Consider the following 20400-nt stretch of genomic DNA (forward strand, 5'->3'; position numbering starts at 1 on the left):
TATTTTCTCTACTTCCAAGCGTTTTCAGTGATAAAAAAAGATGAGATAAATCTTAATTTTGGTGTTGTATTTTATGAGACAGTCGATCAACTCTACAACAACGTAGGAGTGGTAGAATCTTTCTTAAAGAAATTATATAAACAAGCTCTAACAACTTTATTCATTCGATTCTGTAACATCGACGGGTAAATAATCTCTTGTCTCATCTTATTTTTTATTCCATTCAATTATAGTTTCTATAGATTATTGTTGCAACTTTATTTCTCGGATCCTAACTTTGTCTAACAAGATATTTGTGAAACTTAACTGAAACATCAAAAAAAAAAAAAGTAAGAAGATGAACGGAAAAGATCGATAGATTAAGAAGATAATCTAGACTTTTGAAATTAATTCCAAATTTAAATATTAAAATTAGGATTTAGTTTATCTAATTTTAAAATTGATGTGAATTTATGAATGTTTATTTTTCAAAAGGAGACCAAATTTTAGTTATTTAATCATAAAGTTAATAAAAACTTAAAAATATTTAAACCAAATAATAGAAAGATTATAAGATAACCTACTAAACTTGGGGGACATGGTCCCAAGGTAACTCGCCACTGCTAATGCTAATGGTTAATAAATTCATGATATTTTATATGAGGAAAATATATTTTTAATAAAAAAATTAAAATTTTCAAATAATTATCCGTCTTCGTAGATCTCTTAATCTATTTTATACACAAATGAAATCTATTAATTGATAAATGATGTATTTGATTATTATTTAGAATATTGTAGGTAGAAGAAAAATCTGACAAAATTATCTTACCATTACACCCCAATACTCAACAATAAACTAACAAAAAAAAAAATGGTGACAAAAGCCAAACATGTTTCTGATTGTCTTCTCCATATGCCACGTCTGTATTTAACATTTTGCATATTTTACAGTAAATCATTATCCTCTGGTGGACACCTTTCTCAACAGGCTCTATAAATAAGTTCCTGGGAGCATCATTCATTTCAGATAAGATGGAAAGAATGGAAGACAATGATCCTAAAGAAAACAATGTTGGGAGCCCCAAGGGAGGGTTGATCACCATGCCCTTCATTTTTGGTATGTCAATTAATTCTGTACGTGTATTTACACAATTACACACACATTCTGTATGTGTTGATTTGTGTTCGTTTTTATGCAGCGAATGAGATCTGTGAGAAGTTGGCTGTGGTAGGATTTAGTACTAATATGTTAAGCTACTTAACAACACAGCTTCACATGCCATTAACCAAAGCAGCCAACACTCTCACAAACTTTGGTGGAACTGCAAGCTTGACACCGCTGCTAGGAGCCTTCATGGCCGACGCATACGCCGGTCGGTTCTGGACTATAACGGTTGCTTCGATCATATACCAAATAGTAAGACTCGGGTTCATAAAGAGAGGTGTTTTCTAGGATTGAGTTGTTAAGCTAGGTTTCCTTTTGTTACAGGGGATGACATCTTTGACAGTATCAGCAATACTTCCACAACTTAGGCCACCACCATGTAAAGGTGAGCAAGTGTGCCAACAAGCAACGGCAGGACAATTGGGAATCCTCTACGGATCTCTCTTACTGGGAGCCTTGGGATCGGGTGGAATCCGACCTTGTGTGGTTGCATTCGGGGCGGACCAGTTCGACGAAACGGACCCGAAGCAATCAACAAAGACATGGAAGTACTTCAATTGGTACTACTTCGTGATGGGGGCATCAATGCTGTTGGCTGTGACGGTGCCTGTTTACATTCAGGATAATATTGGGTGGGGATTGGGGATTGGAATTCCCACCATCGCCATGTTTCTGTCAATCATTACTTTCGTCGTCGGCTATCGGCTTTACCGACACATGGATCCAGCAGGGAGCCCATTTACTCGGTTGTTACAGGTCTGTGTGTCGGCTTTCAGGAAGAGGAAGTTGGCCATGGTTTCTGATCCCAACTTGTTGTACATGAATGAAGAGCTTGACGCCTCAATTTCTATAGGTGGAAAACTTATTCACACTCAACAAATGACGTAAGTTGTTCCAAACTAGATAAGATTACATTTCATGGATTTCATTGCAAGTGGTTATCTTCGAAATATGCATTGAACGGCTCAATAACTTGTGAATCGTACAATAATTGGCAGAAGAGGGACCACCACAAGCTCAGATCTTATTCACACCGCATAATTGCATAATTGAAACAAAAGCCAATTTTTCTTGTGTTTGCAGATTCCTTGACAAGGCAGCCATTGTAACCGAAGAAGATATGGTAAAACCCGGGAAAGCTCCTAATCTATGGAGACTAAACACTGTCCATCGAGTGGAGGAACTGAAATCAGTGATCCGAATGGGACCGATATGGGCGGCAGGAATCCTTCTCATCACAGCCTATGCTCAGCAGAGCACATTCTCCCTCCAACAGGCCAAAACCATGGACAGGCACCTCACCAAGTCATTTGAGATCCCTGCTGGTTCCATGACTGTCTTCACCATGGTCTCAATGCTCTGCACCATAGCCTTTTACGACCGCGTTTTAGTCCGTATTTGTCGAAGATACACAGGGCTTGACCGGGGTATCACCTTCTTGCACCGGATGGGAATCGGGTTTGTGATTTCAATATTTGCCACTCTGGTAGCAGGCTTCATTGAAGTGAAGCGTAAAGAAGCAGCTCTAGCACATGGGCTTCAAGACAAGGCTAAGGCAATCATTCCAATTTCAGTGGTGTGGCTTGTGCCTCAGTACAGTCTTCATGGAGTAGCCGAGGCATTCATATCTATCGGGCACTTGGAATTCTTCTATGATCAGTCACCCGAAAGTATGAGGAGCACTGCCACCGCACTGTTTTGGACGGCGATTTCAATCGGAAATTATGCGAGCACGATGCTGGTTTCTTTAGTACACAAATTCAGTGCTGGAGCTGATGGATCGAATTGGCTTCCGGATAACAACTTGAACAAGGGGAAATTGGAGTATTTTTACTGGTTGATCACTGTCTTGCAAGTGGCTAATCTTGTTTACTACATCTGTTGCGCTAAGCTGTATACTTATAAGCCGATTCAAATCCATAACAAAGACAACGAATCTGAGGAAGATGGAGTGGAGCTTGGAAGCAAGGTTTAGTTTTGAATCTGAATTGTTGGCATGTAAAGTTCTAAATAATATTAGTAAAACCAAACCAGACACTAGGTCTAGTCTAGTATTACATTTTATAGCAGACCAAAAATAAAACTTGAGAAACTAGTTTCTATTTCTCTTTGTCAAATTTCAGCTTTATTTTTCAGTTTGTACCACACTAATATATGGAAGAGTACACAGACAGCCAAGACAAGCAAACAACATAACAGAAAATAAGTGTGTGATTGAGATACATAACCAACCACGATTAATGCAATGTGTACAGGACATCCAGTGCTGGCCATATTTGCATAGTCTGCGCGAATCCACTTATTTTCAACTCAATCCTATAATATTTTAGGCTTAATACCAAAATAAGTGCGCAAACTATACCCATTTTTCCAAATAGGTTCCTAAACTAATATTTGTCTCATCTAGGTGTCTAACGTTACAAACGTTACCCATTTAGGTGCTTGGCCCGGTAACGTTGTTAATTTTCCCTTTTATGAAACGTGTCACAACCTGGTAATTTTAAAAAAATTATTTAAAATTAAAAAAAATTAAAATTATATATATTTTTAAAAACATAAAACACAAATTTTAAAATAAACTCAAAACTTTGAAAACCTTCATTTCAACCACTAAACCCATATCAACCGCCGCCTTTTGCCGTTGACGAAGCTCCACCCAACCTCCCCTTCCCCCGACGACTAAAACCCCATGAAATTGTGACCGATCGACGACGAATCAACGTTTTAAACCGTTTGAACCCTATGATTAAAATCGCGATTCCACGCGATTCTGACGGCCAATTGACGGAAAATACGACGGTTTATGAGTAGGAGGATGACAGGGATTACGTCTGTTGCGGTGGTCATGGTCGGAAAGTGGCGGATTAAGGTTAGGATTTAGGACTTTTGGGCTGTTTTATAATATAAGAAAAATTAGCTTTTTTTATAAATATCATAATATTTGTAATATTTTATTAAAAAAAATAAATTTCAAAATCTGTAGATTGTGACACGTGTCACTTAATGGGGAAATTAACGACGTTGATGGCATGGGCACCAAAACGGGTAACGGTTGTAATATTAGGCATCTGGATGAGACGAAAATTAATTTAGGCACCTATTTGAGAAGAGTGGTATAGTTTAGACATTTATTTTGGTATTAATCCTAATCTTAATCCAATTCATCCTAATTTGACAATAAAAAATCAACAATCTAAGTCAAAATCGAAAATGACTTGAATTCTAAATAAACTGAACAAATAAGTAATAACTAAAATCTTCTAAACTTTTTATTTTTATTTTTGATGGTTAAAATCTTCTAAACGATGACTGCAACGTCCCAAATTTCAGAGTTAAAGTTTACATTTTAAGATGAGATTTTCACTGTATCAAAATGCGATGACTTCAATCCTTTAATTTATTTAAATATACTCATGTAGAGGAGTGTGAATGCGTTCTCGATGATTAAGAATATATATTATCTTAATCACCTCAGATTATATATATATATATATATATGCAATGAGTATATATATATATATATACATGCAATGAGGGGTTATACACTACAGCAAAAGTGGCTTGTTACGGTGTTTTTTTTACTTATAGCGGTGTTTTTAAGCGCCGCTAAAAATACCTGCGGCGTAAAGACAAACGCCGTTAAAAGCGCCGCTAAAGTTTGTGGCGTTTTTCAACAAAAAAATGCCGCAATAGGTGACAACATATTTAGCGGTGTTTTGCAGAAAAACGCCGCAATAGGTGTTGATATTTAACGGCATTTGGCAGACAAACGCCGCAATAGGCGTTGATGTTTAGCGGCGTTTTCTTCACAAACGCCGCAGTAGATGTTTATTTTTACCGGCATTTTTCCTACAAACACCGCAGAAGATGTTGATATTTAGCGATGTTTTCCTACAAACGCCGCAGAATATGTCTTGAGATTTAGCGGCATTTTCGTCGAAAACGCCGCAATATGTCTTGAGATTTTGTGGCGTTTTTATCACAAACGCCGCTAAATGTATGGTATATTTCAGCATTTTTTGTTACAAACGCCACTAAATAACACAGAATTTAACAGCTCTAAAAATTATGCTTAATACCCCAAATCTATTTTTTCAACCTGTTCCATTATCCAACAAACAAAACAACAATAACATCAAATCTAATATAATAAATAAAAGTTTTCATTAACGTAATATAAGTTAAGTTAAACAAGATTCAGTAACATTAACATAATGCTCATAACATAAATGAGGCTACGATGGTGGATTCTGAGGTTGCGTTTTTTGTATCATCAGCATCATATCATTGAGTCGTTTTTCAAATTCTTTACATCTCTACTGATATATTACTTCTCTCTGTTCTGCCGCTGCCTCTCTCTGTACTGCCACTGCTTCTCTCTTTGCTTCCGCTGCTGCTCTAGCTGCTTCCACTGCTGCTTCCATTGCTTCATTTTCCGCTTTCAAGTTAGCCATTTGTTGATCAATCTCAGCCAACTTTTCTTTTAAACGACCAACTTCTAATTGGGAAGATCGAGATTGTGATGACATGTACTGTGATGAACTGGATCCAAAATATTTGGTGGGAGTAACGAATGATCCTTGACAGCGCACCCGACCATATCTTTCAGGACCCAAAACGTCATTAATAGCTTGGTTTTCAATGTCATCATCATTAACAATACATTGACTCGAAGCAGTAGCATGATACTCTGCCCTTTTCTCCCTCAATTTTTCCTAATAATAAAGTGAATAATTAATTAAAATAAAAAATATCATGGTACAAATATAAATAAAGTCAGGTAAATTTAAAACATCTACCCAATAAACGTACCATAATTTATGCAGCGTCAGCAGTCATAGGAGTGCCATCATTCTTCGTATGTGTCATGTCGAAGAGTTGGATTCGACCAACTTTAGAACCGGATGTATTTTCCTACAATGTACCATAATGTAATTACTATGAGTTAGTATGTACATGGAATACAAAAAAACTATTTCAATAATCTATAATACCACCTCATGAGCTATACAAGCAAAGCTCTTCGATCCAGCCGTGTGCGTAAACTTTTGTGGTTGCCTGCTAGCAACACTAACATGCTCTCGGTCCTACAATGTCAAACAACCACTTATAATGATGATTTAAATTTTGTTACAAGTATTTATGAAAAATACATCATACCTGTCCTTTTTGAGAACTCCAAAATCTGACTGCATCTTCCCATTGGTACCTGAGCATTCCTGGTGGGACTGTTTGCAACTTCTCTTCAAGGCTGAGATCATTCTTGAAGTATTTCTTCTTTAAGGAGCTCTTGTGGTCCCTTCATCTCTTCCCTAATGCTTGCTTCACATAATCGTCAGAGACCTCTAAAACAAATTTCTCCTATACAGCAAATAAGTGTGCACCGTAAGTATAAATTAGTATTGAATTTATATAGAGTATCTATTATAATGACATTATTACCTTAACAAAATCCAACGCTTGATTTTTGTTACTATTAGGCATTTTGCGCCATGACTCATAATTGATCGGTAACAGATTCGCATTACGTCCAACTATGCCTAAGTAACCTGCTAGAAGACGTGATTCTGGGCCAATAGGTTGACCGGCATCGTTTCTTGAAACTTTGACACGATGCCCATGAGGAAGTTGGTATAATTCCTTTAAAGTTGTACGTCCTCGAGTCTTGCACGTTCCAGCATTTTCAACTATATAAGAAATTATTAAATGTCAGTTTTGAAAATGAACAAAGTAGTAAATAAAGTTTCGAAGATTACCTTGAATTTCTACTTCTTCAACAGTTTCAGGAACTTCGGAAGACTCAGGTGCATTCGTTTCCTCGTTATTTCTTTCTTCATGGTCTTCAGAAGCTCGAACAACCCGCAAATCAGATATTTTTCTCCTCGGTATTATATCTGTAATAAACAAACATGAGTAATAAAAAATGATTTAATTAATGAATACATTGAAAGACAACATGTTAAGGGTTATAACATTATAAATAAATAAATGAAGATATAAAATCGTACAACAGTCTTATGTAATGTCAGTTGTCATAAATATCTTCATCAACGTCCTCCCGAACCCATTGAAATTGTGTTGTATTACTGATAGTTTCATCTAAGTTTTGTGGTAGTAAAGGTAAACACTCTGATCTTATTTCAATGTCATCTCTACTTCCATCCCCGATGTCTATCAAGTCTCTGGGAGTATTTCGAAGCACAACATACCAACCGTCATCTATTGGATCGTGACAATAAAATACTTGTTTCACTTGAGAGGAAAATACATATGGTTCATCCATCAAACGTTGACCCGTGTGAATTAATCGAGATAAATTCACCATTGAAAACCTGAATTTTCTTTTTATACATCTGTTTACATCAACCCAGTCACACCGAAATAACACAACCTTTCGTTTTCTATAATAATCTAACTCAATAATGTCCGTAAGATTTCCATAATAATCGACCTCTCCATCCTGCGAATTATTATCCCTTACAGTAGCATAACTTGTAGTTGATGAAGTAACTACGACTCCACAATTTTGTGTCCTCCTTAATCTTTCACGAGATTTCATGTGAAGCCTGAACCCATTAATGAGGAAGGCATTATATCTTTTAACTATTCTATTCGGACCTTGAGAAAGCCATTTAAATTCTTCACTAACTTCTCTCCCACTCTAAACCTATTACACATGAATAATGAATTAATTTGCATTGATGTCGATATAAAAAGCAAGACATATATTATTTATAAGTGTTCCGTAAGATTTAGTTGCTTACCGTCTGGCCTAACCATTCATGAAAAGTTTCTGTGAATAACTTATGTAGCTCTCGCTGATTTAATCTTCGGGAGCGTGCTCGAGATCTCAATATTTCTTTAAACTCACTATAAAGAATATTATGTCGTTAAAAATTGATAAATATAAAAGAGAAAGAGATTTCATTAGGATTGGGTCCGAAAGACTTACGTGCGAAAGTGATCTATTGAATCGTGATGGAAAAGAACATATCAGTGTGCTTGTACCCAAGACGTGTCATCTAAATATGCAATTTCAACTTTCCCTAATGGTTGACCATAACTTCCAAACAAATAATGTTGAGTTAAGTCATCAGTACCTAACTCATCATTTCGATTTGGTCTATTCCATCTTGTTTCAACATGTTCCAAATATCTAGAGCAAAATGTCATACATTCCTCTGCCAAATACCCTTCAACAATTGATCCTTCCGGATAACGCTTATTACGACAATAAGACTTCAACTTGCCCAAGAACCTATACAGAAAACAACATACTACATAAATACATTTTATTTAAATGTATAATCAGTAGTAATTTGAAACGTGTAATTCAATTAACACCTCTATATAGGGTAAATCCATCGATAGAAAACGAGACCACCAACTCTTGCTTCGTGAGGAAGATGAATTAACAGATGCACCATAATTGTGAAGAATGAAGGCGGAAATATCTTCTCCAAGTTGCATAAAGTCTAGGCAACTCGATCTTGTAGTTTATCAAGTTCTTCAACCATTAGAACTTTCCCACATATGGCTTTCATTATATTAGAAAGTTCAATGATACAAGACGTCACCTTACTCGACATGCAACCGCGAACAGCTACTGGTAGTAAATCTTGCATTAATATGTGATAATCATGAGACTTTAAACCATAAAGTCTTCGATCTTTAACACTAACACATCGAGAAATGTTTGATGCATACCCATCTGGGACCTTTATATCCTTCAACACCGTGCAAAACACTTCTTTTTCTTTCTTCAAAAGAAAAAATAGAAGGCTGCAAGAAATTTCTTCCATTCGGACGTAATTACGGATGAAGATCGTGTCAAATTCCCATGTCCACTAAGTCAAGTAGACTCTTAAGATTATCTTTAGATTTTCTGCCATCATTCAGAATGGTCCCGATAATATTCTCACAAACATTCTTCTCAATATGCATTACATCAAGATTATGTCTCAAAATCTGCTTTTTCCAATAAGGCAACTCGAAGAATATACTCCTCTTTTTCCACAAGTCTACCTCATTTGGATCATCCTCATCATCAGACTCATCATCAGTTTGTTCGTCAACTTCAAGCTCTTCATTGACCTGTTTTGCCTTTTTCTTTGATCGTGTACTAGTTGGTTGATTCATCTTTCCATAAGTAAAATTGATATTTTTCAACATTCTGAATATATCAGAGCCGGTTGTTTGGTCATGAGCATTTCGAAACTCTTCATCACCATCAAACATATTCTTTTGACATCTAAATCTATGATTATCAGGTAACCACCGACGATGTCCCATATAAGAGAACTTTTTTCCATTAACCAACCACTTCGAACATGTTTGTGCAGCACAACAAGGACAAGCATAACGACCTTTGGTACTCCAACCAGATAAATTTGCATACGTAGGAAAATCATTAATTGTCCATAATAAAGTAGCGCGTAAATTAAAGTTATCTTTCGTCAACACATCGACCCCTTCCCATAACTGTTTCAACTCTGTAATTAGCGGCTGTATGTAAATATCAATATCATTTCTGGGGCCTTTCTCGTCGGGGATTATCATGGATGAGATGAAAGATGATTGTTTCATACAAATCCAGGGAGGCAAATTGTATGGAACAAGTACAACAGGCCAAGTACTATACGAAGTACTCATGAGTTTGAATGGATTAAACCCGTCAGTTGCAAGACCGAGCCTGACATTTCGAGGATCTCTCGCAAAACTTGGATACTTGTTGTCAAATGACTTCCAAGCTAAAGAATCTACAGGATGCCGTAATAATCCATCATCGGTTCTGCCATCATGATGCCACCTCATAGACTCAGCAATCTTGGAGGACATAAACAATCTTTGTAGCCTAGGTATGAGAGGAAAATATCGCAGAATCTTGATCGGTTTCTTTCTTGATCGTGCTTGAGCTTCATCCTCAGTAACATTTTCTGCCTCTCTAGTCATCCATCGAGATTTTCCGCATACATGACAAGACTCCTAATTTTTTCGATCACCCCAATATAACATACAATCATTCGGACAACTATGAATTTTGTCATATCCAAGACCCAAATCTTTGATCATTTTCTTCATATCTTTGCATGATTGAGGGATTTTTGCAAAAGGAAACACTTCTCCTAGTAACTCCAACAATTGCGTAAAGGAGTTACCAGTCCACCCTCCCATGCATTTTAAGTGGAAAAGACGAATGCAGAAAGAAAGCTTTGAAAACTTTGATCCCTCATAAAGTTGTTCATTCATTTCATTCAGCAACTTGTAAAACTTTGCCGCTTCTCTATTTGGCTCTTCATCACATCCACTTCTTCCAATCTCAATGAAATCATTAATATCATCCTGACAATAATTTTCTGTATCATACGACTGATGATTGTGCATATTAAATGCATCTCGTAACATCCCTTCCATGTCATCTTCTCTAAAAGTTGGATGGGGAGAAGGAGCACGATAAGTCGAGTAACTCGTGGAAGCAGATCTATCTGATACAATCTCTCCATGAAAGATCCATTTTCTATACCCCCGAACAAATCCAAAAATAACTAGATGCTCGTACACAACTTCACGAATGTGCCAATTAATGTTCACACAATTCTTACAAGGGAAAAGAATCATATTTTCTTGGCTTGCATTCAGAAAAGCTAAATTTCAAAAGTTTTCGACTCTATTTCGATATTCGACGCTTACCCTTGAGAAATTCATCCAACTCTTATCCATTTCGTATTTCTGGAGTTTCAATTTCAAATGTTAATTGCTAATAATATAGATAAAATTAGAACCTAAACAGAAGCATTAAATTATCATATTTAGTGCATAATAATATTTGCATAGTATAAAACTAATCACTTGTAAATTATACAACTTTTAAATTGATAAAATTGTATGGGAGAAAATGTATCTCAGTTAATTTATAAAAATTATAACGAGAATTATATACAACTGCATACTATAGAACTAAATACTTACACATGTTTCATCGAAATGTAGCATTTACATCTAAACAGAATCTTGTTTCATTGTTACCGAGAGAGGCATTAAGAACTTAGAATGAAATATAAACCCAATTAACCCATTAGCGAAGGGTTGAAGAAATAAAGAAAAAGAATAACACAAAAGGACAACCGACTTAAGTCGTAGTCAACAATTTCTCAGTGAAATGCATAATATATCTCTGTGATTAATTATGATTGTTAGAAGTTAGAATTCCAAGGACAATCCACTTAAGTCTTAGTCAACTATGCGACACCAAGAATAATTTAATACATTTGACTTGACAATCTTAAAGCAACGTAAAAATACTTTACTTAATGAGTATCATGGACAAACCTGGAAAATGTTTATTATGATGCTATTTCGATGAACCAGAATAATATATGCATGTCACTAATACCTGTGCAACTCAATCAAACTCCAACAGCAATAGTGATTTATGTAACTTTTTTTTTGCAAATTCTGACAACCATGCAGGCAAAGCAAGTATACTGTATCAAATAAACCACGATTATATATCATCATAAGGGAAAAGGGGGCTAATACGTTAAATGATTTAAAGAACCTAAACCAAAAAGGTGAGCACGAATACACGTCTTCACAAGTGAAGTGAACTGAATTAAGAACCATTTATTGTGTACAACACAGTAGACATGTATTTGAAACAAAAATAGAACCATTTAGGGATCGTTAAGGACAGAAAAGATGGTTCCAACATAGTTCATGCAAATTTTAGAAGACCCTCGTCTTGTGTCACTAACCATGTCGTTAACAGAACCAAAGATGGATCATTGATTAAGAGTTAACTGGACATTTCTTCTGACTCTTCATTTGTTTCACACCTCCTCTTCAATTATAAACAAGCAGTAATCGTACATGATAAACATGATTACTAAACAAATATTATAAGATTCTTAAATAGTTTAAACAAATGTATCTTACAAGCGAAAGCCATAATATTTCTAACCATCAAAATGACAAAATGAGAGTACATAACTTGAAGATAATCCAATTCCCTACCAAGTTAATATTTCAATAGCATACACACAAAAACAGAATTCAAACAATAAATACATGAGAGAATAAACAAATCCCTCTTTTCGAATTCAAGCTCCTAATGGAGCAGCACAACAAAGTCATATGATTATTCAATTTAAACAAGGAATTTAACTGGTTTATTAAGTTTATTTCACCCCTAAACCATATGACAATTCAATTTAACCAAGGAATCAATTTAAGGAAGTTAACATTTTGGCATCCTCTTTGTGTTCTTCACCACTAAAAATTACTTTGATTTTAACTCATTCTCTATACGCGACACCATGGGTTCATAAGCAACATTATTATTGACTTCCTGTTTCGATGCACATGTTACTGTTGAGGCAAACAAACTATTTTTTTTAATTTGGACTTCCATATACATATCAGTGTTTGACAAAATTTTGAGGAACAATGTATGAAACAGAGGAAACAAACTAAAACAGTAGTGCAGAGTACAAAATGTCATACATACCACTCCCAATGCAGATATGAAAAACAACATATGGAAGTATTTACAACGATTTTTACATTATTACTAGATTTTATCAGTTTTAGTTACATGTGACAGCATCAGATTTATCAGTGGTTTGACCAAAGAAGTAGAAGGCATGATGAACAGTAATATGGTTTCATCTAAGTTCCATAGTTAGACATCATAGTCGATCTCAGAATTAATCAAACTGAATACACGATAAAATATTACGTTATATTAGGCTGAACAATGTTATGGTAATGTCACTACACCATAGGGTTAGATAATAGCATATTCTATTAGATATATTATAATGAAAAGTAGTTATGCAAAGTGGAAAACATGCCCTAGTCATGTACTAAATTTCGACATGCTATGTCAATGATGTAGAAGTACAAAATAGAACACAGTAACATTTCTATAAAGAACCAAGATCAGTATAGATGTACCTTATAAAGAAGTGCTTGCAAAGACGACTTCAGTTGAGGCGAGCTATCAGTCAATACTTTCTTTGCAATCCATGGATATGTACTACCCAAAACTTTGTAATTTGGATAAGAATTTATTGCAATTCCCTCCAATACAGCAAGACTGGGTAAGGATAAGTAAATCAATTTTCACAAAGCAGGGTGAACATTGCTCAAACATATTTGTCTTGAATTAACATGTCATGTACATTGCTGAAAGTACTGCTTCAAGTTAGAATCATGTAATGTTTAATCAATTGAACAAATTGCAGTTATTTGCAACCATGAACTATGCGCATAATTGCAGCTGTCTAGGAAACAGATGGAAATCTCTCATGTCTAAAAGCTCACTATCTGCATATATTTTTGCAATGAAACCATTATAACCTAGGAGATTTCTATTGTATTCAAGGAATTGACCGCCGACGAAACCAATTTCATATTTTTCAACAAGATCGTTCTTTTTACTGCTGGAGAATCTCAGTTCTAGAAATAACAATCCATTACTGCTGAAGAAAAATGAAACATAAAACCCACTAATCGCATTTGCAGTCACTTTTCTACTATGTCCCACGAAATTACCTCCCTTCCTACTTCCAGACAGGAAGATAAAAAAATCATATTTACACCATCTTTCGAAAACAATGGTTTCTTTGTATTACAAGGTTGCTTCGAAAAAACAAATTATAAAATAAAGAACTTCAATTTCTTATTTTATGTGGAGATGCCAAGGATAAACATAGCCAATGATACCAAAGGACATTGTAGAAGATGAACAATAAATCCAAAATTTAAAACAAGAAAGAAGGCATCTCACCTTTAGCTTTTCTATTGAACACCTTTGGCACTGCTTCCAGACTCTCTTAACTTGTCTGCATAAAGTAACAGAAGTAAAATGATGTTAGAGGGTGAATTAACATGTCTTTAGGGATCTCATCTGTGCTAAAATAAACTCCCAAAGTTAAAAGTAATCCATATAAGAAGCTCCCAGATCATTCTGATTGCAGCAGGGCTATTGTAAATGGACGAATGTTAGAGGGTGAATTAACATGTCTTCAGCTACGTGTCTTCTAGAGGGTTCAAGGCCAAGCCTTGAGAGAAAAGCTTTGATTTTAGCTAGGTAAACTGAGGCTAAGAGAAAAGGGCGAAAAAAATTAAGGAATCAACACACCGCTGAGAGGGTAAACGACTGGAGAGAAAGAAAGCCTAACCTGGGTATGGCGAAATGCGACGACGCCGGAGACGAAGAAGGCACGGCGCAGTGAAGGAGATAGCTACTGGTGTTTTCTGGGTAAATTGTAATCGGAAAATCGTAGACAAATCAATAAGGAAGAATGGCTAGGGCTTCAGGAGTTTTAAAACTGGCTTTGCGGCGTTTAACATTACAAACGCCGCTGATGTGTAACTAATTGCGGCGTTTTTTATTAAAAAAACACCACGTTTGTTAAATCAATTGCGGCGTTTACAGAAAAATGCCACTAATGTACGACCCATTTGCGGCGTTTCTTGTAAAACGCCACTATAAACAACTCTATTGCGGCATTTATATAAAAAGGCCACTAATGTACGACCCATTTGCGGTGTTTCTTGTAAAACGCCACTATAAACAACTCTATTGCGGCGTTTATATAAAAACGCCGCTAAATTACTACTCTATTGCGGTATTTTTTTAGAAAACGCCACTATAAACAACTCTATTGCGGCGTTTATATAAAAACGCCGCTAAATTACCACCCTATTACGGCGTTTGTTGAAAAAACGCCGCTAAAGTTTCATTTTCCGGCGTTTCGATTGTAAACGCCGCTACATCCTTAAATTTTATGGCGTTTTCCCTAAAAGCGCCGCTAAAAACACCGCTGCATAACACTTTTGCTGTAGTGATAGTTGTAGTTGTAATAACTATTTTTCAAAACAATTAAATATTATTAAAAAACAATTATGACTTTATTATTTGAAAAATTGGGGATTTACGAATTGATTTGAATTAAATTGAAAAGGAGTCGTCGTCGACCTTTAGGTTAGGTAGGTTAAATACCTAAAAGCGTCTTTTAAAATAACTTTAAGAAAAATCGTTTTTTAGACGAAAATCGGTCTGCGTTATCAAAGATTCAATTTAATGGGTCTGGGAGTCGATTACGTGTGGGGAAGAATAAGCACCCCCACATCACAAAAAAATTGGTACTGAATCGTTTACACATCGTCGTAAATGGGAAAAAATATGAATCGAATATAAGGTTAGAATATGACCCATTTATTAAAGATTAAATAATTTGCTTTGAACTATTTGTTAGGAAACACTCCTTAATTCGAGAAGAAATAACGATATTTGCACATCCTCCAATGGGAAAGCTATATCGTCTATTTCTCCTTTATTCAAGAAATATTTCCCCTCACCAATGTTATAGAAAAAAACGCAACTCGAATATAAACTGAAAATTGGCGTTTGCATAGAATAAATTGCTATTTAGAAACATACATCGCATCGTTAGACTTAAAATACAACATGAATTAATTAGTAAAATAAAATCGATTTACTTCAAGTTCACATTTTGTTCGAATGGCGTATCAGATCACACTACTTTGATCAAGTAATGCTTTCCACGCCCATTCTACAAATCATTGTTGTTAGAAAACATTCGAGTAATATCGCATAAAGGAGTAAAAATTAATAGCTAAAAATAATTTACATATTTATACATGTAAGGAATTATAATAATAAAAATAAAATTGAAACATATACATAAATATACACATAGTAAACACAAAGGAATAAAAATTTTCATACAAAGAAATAACAATTTTATAATTTATATACATACATACATGAAATTATATCGATCGATAAAACAAAGTTACAAACTTGAATTAAAATGCACATTTACAAACATGAGAAATTAAAATACCAATAAAAATTCAATCATACATATTAAATAAGGACTAAATAGCAAGAACAAAAATTTTTAGAGGTATAATAATAAACATATAACAAGTCATGACTAATATACAAATATCACATAACATGAGTATTAAAACAGAATAAAATTAAATTAAAGTACCTATTATGTAATAATTACATGACTAAAACTTAATATAGTTAAAACATAGAGGATTAAACTGGGAATAAAATCAAAGTTATCTCCAAGTCAAAGTTAATGACTAAAACAAAAGAAACAAAAAGTAAAATGCCAAAATTAAAATAAATAAAACATGGAATATAACATGTTAGTGACTAAATTGAAAGTAATAAATTAAAGTGCTAAAAATAGAATAAATAAAACATAGGGATTCAGGGACTAAAATGTAAAATGCGGCATGAAGTATAGGGACCTGGAAGAAAATAAATCAAAAAGTTAGTGTTGAGAAGTAAAAAAAAGGAAAATCACTAAATCAATCCCTAAGTATTAAAAAAATTAAACAATCACCACACATGACAAAATGCAAAATACGCCTAAAAGTAAAGGGACCAAACAAAAAATAAACCAAGAATATATAATATGCATAAGAAATGGGTAAATTACAAAAACAGTCTCTTCAAGTGATCATTCTACAAAAACACGCCAAACATAGGGAGGCCTAAGTGCAATTTCCCCCTAAAGTTTTCTATAAATATCAAATTTTTTTCTTTTTTTTGTTTAAATTATTTTTAGAGAGAGAGGGTCTTTCTCTAGAAAACCGAGGAGTCACCAGTGGGTTACCTTCGCCGACTGTCGTGCTGTCCGCCGCCGTCTCCGGTAGCCGATGACCACTAAATTACACCGGGAAGTCTATCTTGGCCTCCCCGTCTCCGATCTGGGGTCGGTTTCGCGAGAATCGACCCCAAGCTCTACGAATCTAGCTGAAACTGTTCAGTTTTTCTCTCATGATCCATCGTTGTTCGCCGTTGGATCGTCCCTATTCTGAGATATATTGTTCATGGTGGTGCACTATCCCTTCTCACTGTCTGAATTCACGAATAGAGCTCTCCAATGCCGTGGGAGTTGCCGACCGAATGGGTAAGAATCCATTTCTCTCTCTTTTTCATTTGTTTTACTTTCGATTTGGTTGCGCTTTGTTTCGTAAGAAAGAAAAGGGAAAAATTTTCTAAACTGGTTTTTTGTTTGTTTTTATTGCTGATAAAATTGTTGTTTACATTGTTTTTTTCGGTTGGGTTATATACCCATTAAAAATTATATGCAAAAACTTTTCTGCTGATTTCCTCTTTGATGTGTTTGGTGGTGCCATGCTCTGGAGGAGAGGTCAGCCTTGCTGCTGGTGTAGAGGTATATGGGCATGGGATGGAGTGGCATCAGTTGATGGCAAGGCATGGACACAGAGTATGGTGACTGGTAGGAGTTGGTGTGGTCAACCGAGTGAAGAAATCTACCCAGGTCTTGGGCTCACCAACGGGTCTGGACCGGGTCGGATCTCGGGCCGGGTTTGACGCAGTCAGGTCAACTTCTAGATCATCTTGCTTGGGTTTACTAATTAGGCTCGGGTTGGCTTGTATCTGGGTCTTGGGTTGGCTTGCATATGGGTCGGGTTTTGTTGGGTCTGTTGGGCCTGCAAAAATGATGTAAAATGTAAAATGTAAATAATAATAATAATAATAATATTTTTAGACTCAGACAAAAATGGGTGTCTACAGACTCCTCTTAAAAGGGTGTACCTCGAGCTTATGGGTGTAGTCATGGGCATAGGATGGGGTGGGCCGATTTTTTGGCCGCCTCGACCTGACCCAAAAATATATTTTTTTATATTTGGCTCCAACCCGTCCCGATAATTTTTAGTTTTACTACCGTTTCGAATCCGTATGATTTTTAGACTAAAATCTCAATCCCGACCCAACTTGACCCGACCCGAATATATCAATATTTTAAAATAATTAAAATAATATATTTTACAATAATTTATTATAATTTTGATAATTAAATAATATATTGTAATATTATAAAAATAAAAATCTTAAATATATATATAATCGTGTCGGGTCGAATCAATTATTTTTCACCTTAAACCCAGCCCCGCCTGCCCCGAACCTATATAATATATAATCTTCCCTAGTCCGCACCGAATCCCAAAATTTAAAAAAAAAAACCCCACCCTATAAGGTCGGGTCGGATTGGAACCCGTCGAATTTGGATATTTTACCCATCCCTATTCACTTACTATGTTGCTAACTCTTGTGACATTTCATTACTTACCAATGTACAATGTTTGATCTCTTGATCCAGTGTTGATCATGCAACAACGTAGGCTCTATACAGTCAGAATACATATTGGAGAATAATATATATTAATGGTTTCAATGCAACCACAATGCTCACAAAACATACAAAGAAGAAATCATAAAATTTTACCTAAGCCTCTTTAACAATGATTTGTCATCTATTTGCTCTAATTGAACCAATAACAATGTATATAATATGCCTACGTATCAATGATCAACACAAATAAAACAATTATATACTCAAGTGATTATACTCACCTAAAAAGAAGTTTGAATGAGATATTATCAAATATGTAATCAATTTGAAGTTTAGATTAGTAGAAGGGCTTGATCCCTAAAATAAAAGTTTAGGGTTTCAAATATTTTAAGGTTTCAATGGTGACTTACTACTTTACCTATTAATCCCCATGGCCAATGGAGGAAACTCACCTAAAAGTGTTTGTTTAATTTTTAAGTAAAATTAAACAAATATGGAAAATAACTAAATTATAATAATTTCGTCATAAAAAATGTGAAACCATGGACCTATTCTTCATTCCCCCCCCACCATTTTCAACCAATAATTGCATGGGTTAATTAACCATTAGCCATTTATTTTTTTATTATATTAGTTGAGCATCTAGGTTTTCAATTTTCACTGAAATATCAATCCTTAAATCATTTTCAAAACCAATGTTTTCAAAACCGGACCGGACAGTGAACCGGTGAAGGTACTGGTTCACTGGTTCAATCGGGTTCAATCGCGGTTGAACCGGAATTTATATAAAATAATATATTTTTTTAATTTTACATAATATTCAAAGCAATATTAATATATATGTAACACTTTTTAAGTTTATAATATTAAAATGTATAAAAATATCATAAGTCATAACATGTATAAATGAAAAACCATAAAATCAAGTGAAACAAAATGATTCAAATCAACTACAACATAATATTTAAGGTAAAACATATTAAATAATAAATATAATTATATAACTATAATCAAAAAAATAAAATTGGGGTTTAAAAAAATCATAACAAATGATGTCATTTGGTTTAATTGTTTTAAAAAAAACAATCCCACATGGCTAAGAAACATAGAAGAGTATCTCAAAAGTTTAAAGAGTAAAAATATGAGAACAAAACAATCCCACATGGCTAAGAAACATAGAAGAGCATCCCAACTTACTTCTATAAATAATAGAGGTAATTTGACATTCAAAATCATGGAGCCTTTTGGTGAGCACAAAGCGAACTATTCTTTCGCTTCAATTGAGCTCAAATTTTAGGCTTCAATTGAGCTCAAATTTTAGGCTTCAATCGAACTTCTAAATTTTTTTTGAGTTCGAGCCTTTTCGATTTCAAGTTTTAATATTATATTTCGAGTTGATAATTTTTAGCTCGTGAGTTTTTGAGTCGAGTTGAGCTTACTTTTAAAGTTTTCGAGTTCGAGTCGAGCTCAGCAATACTCGAATTTGACTCGGCTCGTTGAACAAACGACGTTGTTTGGTTTAATTTTTTTTAAAGAAAAAAAGTGAACCGGCGGTTCAAACCGGTTTTGTCGGTTTTCAGCCGGTTCACCCCGGTTTTCTCGATTTTCAGCCGGTTCTTCCGGTTCTTTACCGGTTCTGTGCTAATCCGGTTTTAGGAGTTAACCGGACCGGACAGGCCACCGGTTCACGGTTCAACCGATCGAACTGGTCGGTCTGGTCCGGTTTTAATAACATTGGTCAAAACAAATTATATTTTAATTTTATTTATACAATGAAATTAATTCTATTTTAAAAATCCAAAAATATTAAAATAATCATAAAAAAAATTTAGATCAATTTTTGAGGTGTTGTATAAGGTAGAGGTGACCCAGAAGACCGACCCATTGATCCGTTGACTCTGGCTAAAATTATCATATATTTATAGTGAATACTAGAATTTTTGGGTCGGGTACCCAACCCATTATTTTTGGCGGGACGAAGTAATAAAATAATGCTTAATCAGGTACTTGTCAACCCGATACTCAATTTCTCATATATTTTTTTTATTTTATTCTATATTAGACTGTTTATTCATAATTCTCAAATTATTTCACTCC

At 34.8% G+C, this 20400-nt stretch overlaps 1 protein-coding gene and 1 long non-coding RNA gene across 2 annotated transcripts in view; one reads left to right on the plus strand and one right to left on the minus strand.

The window, feature by feature from the left end:
- Positions 1–987: 987 nt before the first annotated feature.
- Positions 988–3264, plus strand: LOC120178860 (protein NRT1/ PTR FAMILY 3.1-like). Its single transcript, XM_039184640.1, has 4 exons — positions 988–1099; positions 1182–1399; positions 1472–2031; positions 2231–3264. Exons 1-4 carry the CDS (start codon positions 1015–1017, stop codon positions 3120–3122), a joined length of 1755 nt encoding a protein of 584 aa, XP_039040571.1. The 5' UTR covers positions 988–1014; the 3' UTR covers positions 3123–3264.
- The window catches only part of LOC120178868, a 29160-nt gene continuing 11768 nt past the window's right edge, over positions 3009–20400 (minus strand). The window contains exons 2-4 of the long non-coding RNA XR_005521559.1: positions 18195–18200; positions 17301–17307; positions 3009–3130 (exon numbers count right to left, since the gene is read on the minus strand). This is a non-coding gene — a long non-coding RNA (uncharacterized LOC120178868). The remainder of the gene's footprint in view (positions 3131–17300; positions 17308–18194; positions 18201–20400) is intronic.

The sequence above is a fragment of the Hibiscus syriacus genome, unplaced genomic scaffold, assembly GCF_006381635.1.
Source record: "Hibiscus syriacus cultivar Baekdansim isolate YM2019G1 unplaced genomic scaffold, ASM638163v2 tig00003507_pilon, whole genome shotgun sequence".
In the NCBI taxonomy this organism is placed as follows: Eukaryota; Viridiplantae; Streptophyta; class Magnoliopsida; order Malvales; family Malvaceae; genus Hibiscus; species Hibiscus syriacus.

Coding starts and splice junctions, on each gene's coding strand:
- LOC120178860 (XM_039184640.1), top strand. CDS start 1,015: ATGGAAAGAATGGAAGACAATGATCCTAAAGAAAACAATGTTGGGAGC. Junction 1,100..1,181: donor CACCATGCCCTTCATTTTTG/GTATGTCAATTA, acceptor GTTTTTATGCAG/CGAATGAGATCTGTGAGAAG. Junction 1,400..1,471: donor CTTCGATCATATACCAAATA/GTAAGACTCGGG, acceptor CTTTTGTTACAG/GGGATGACATCTTTGACAGT.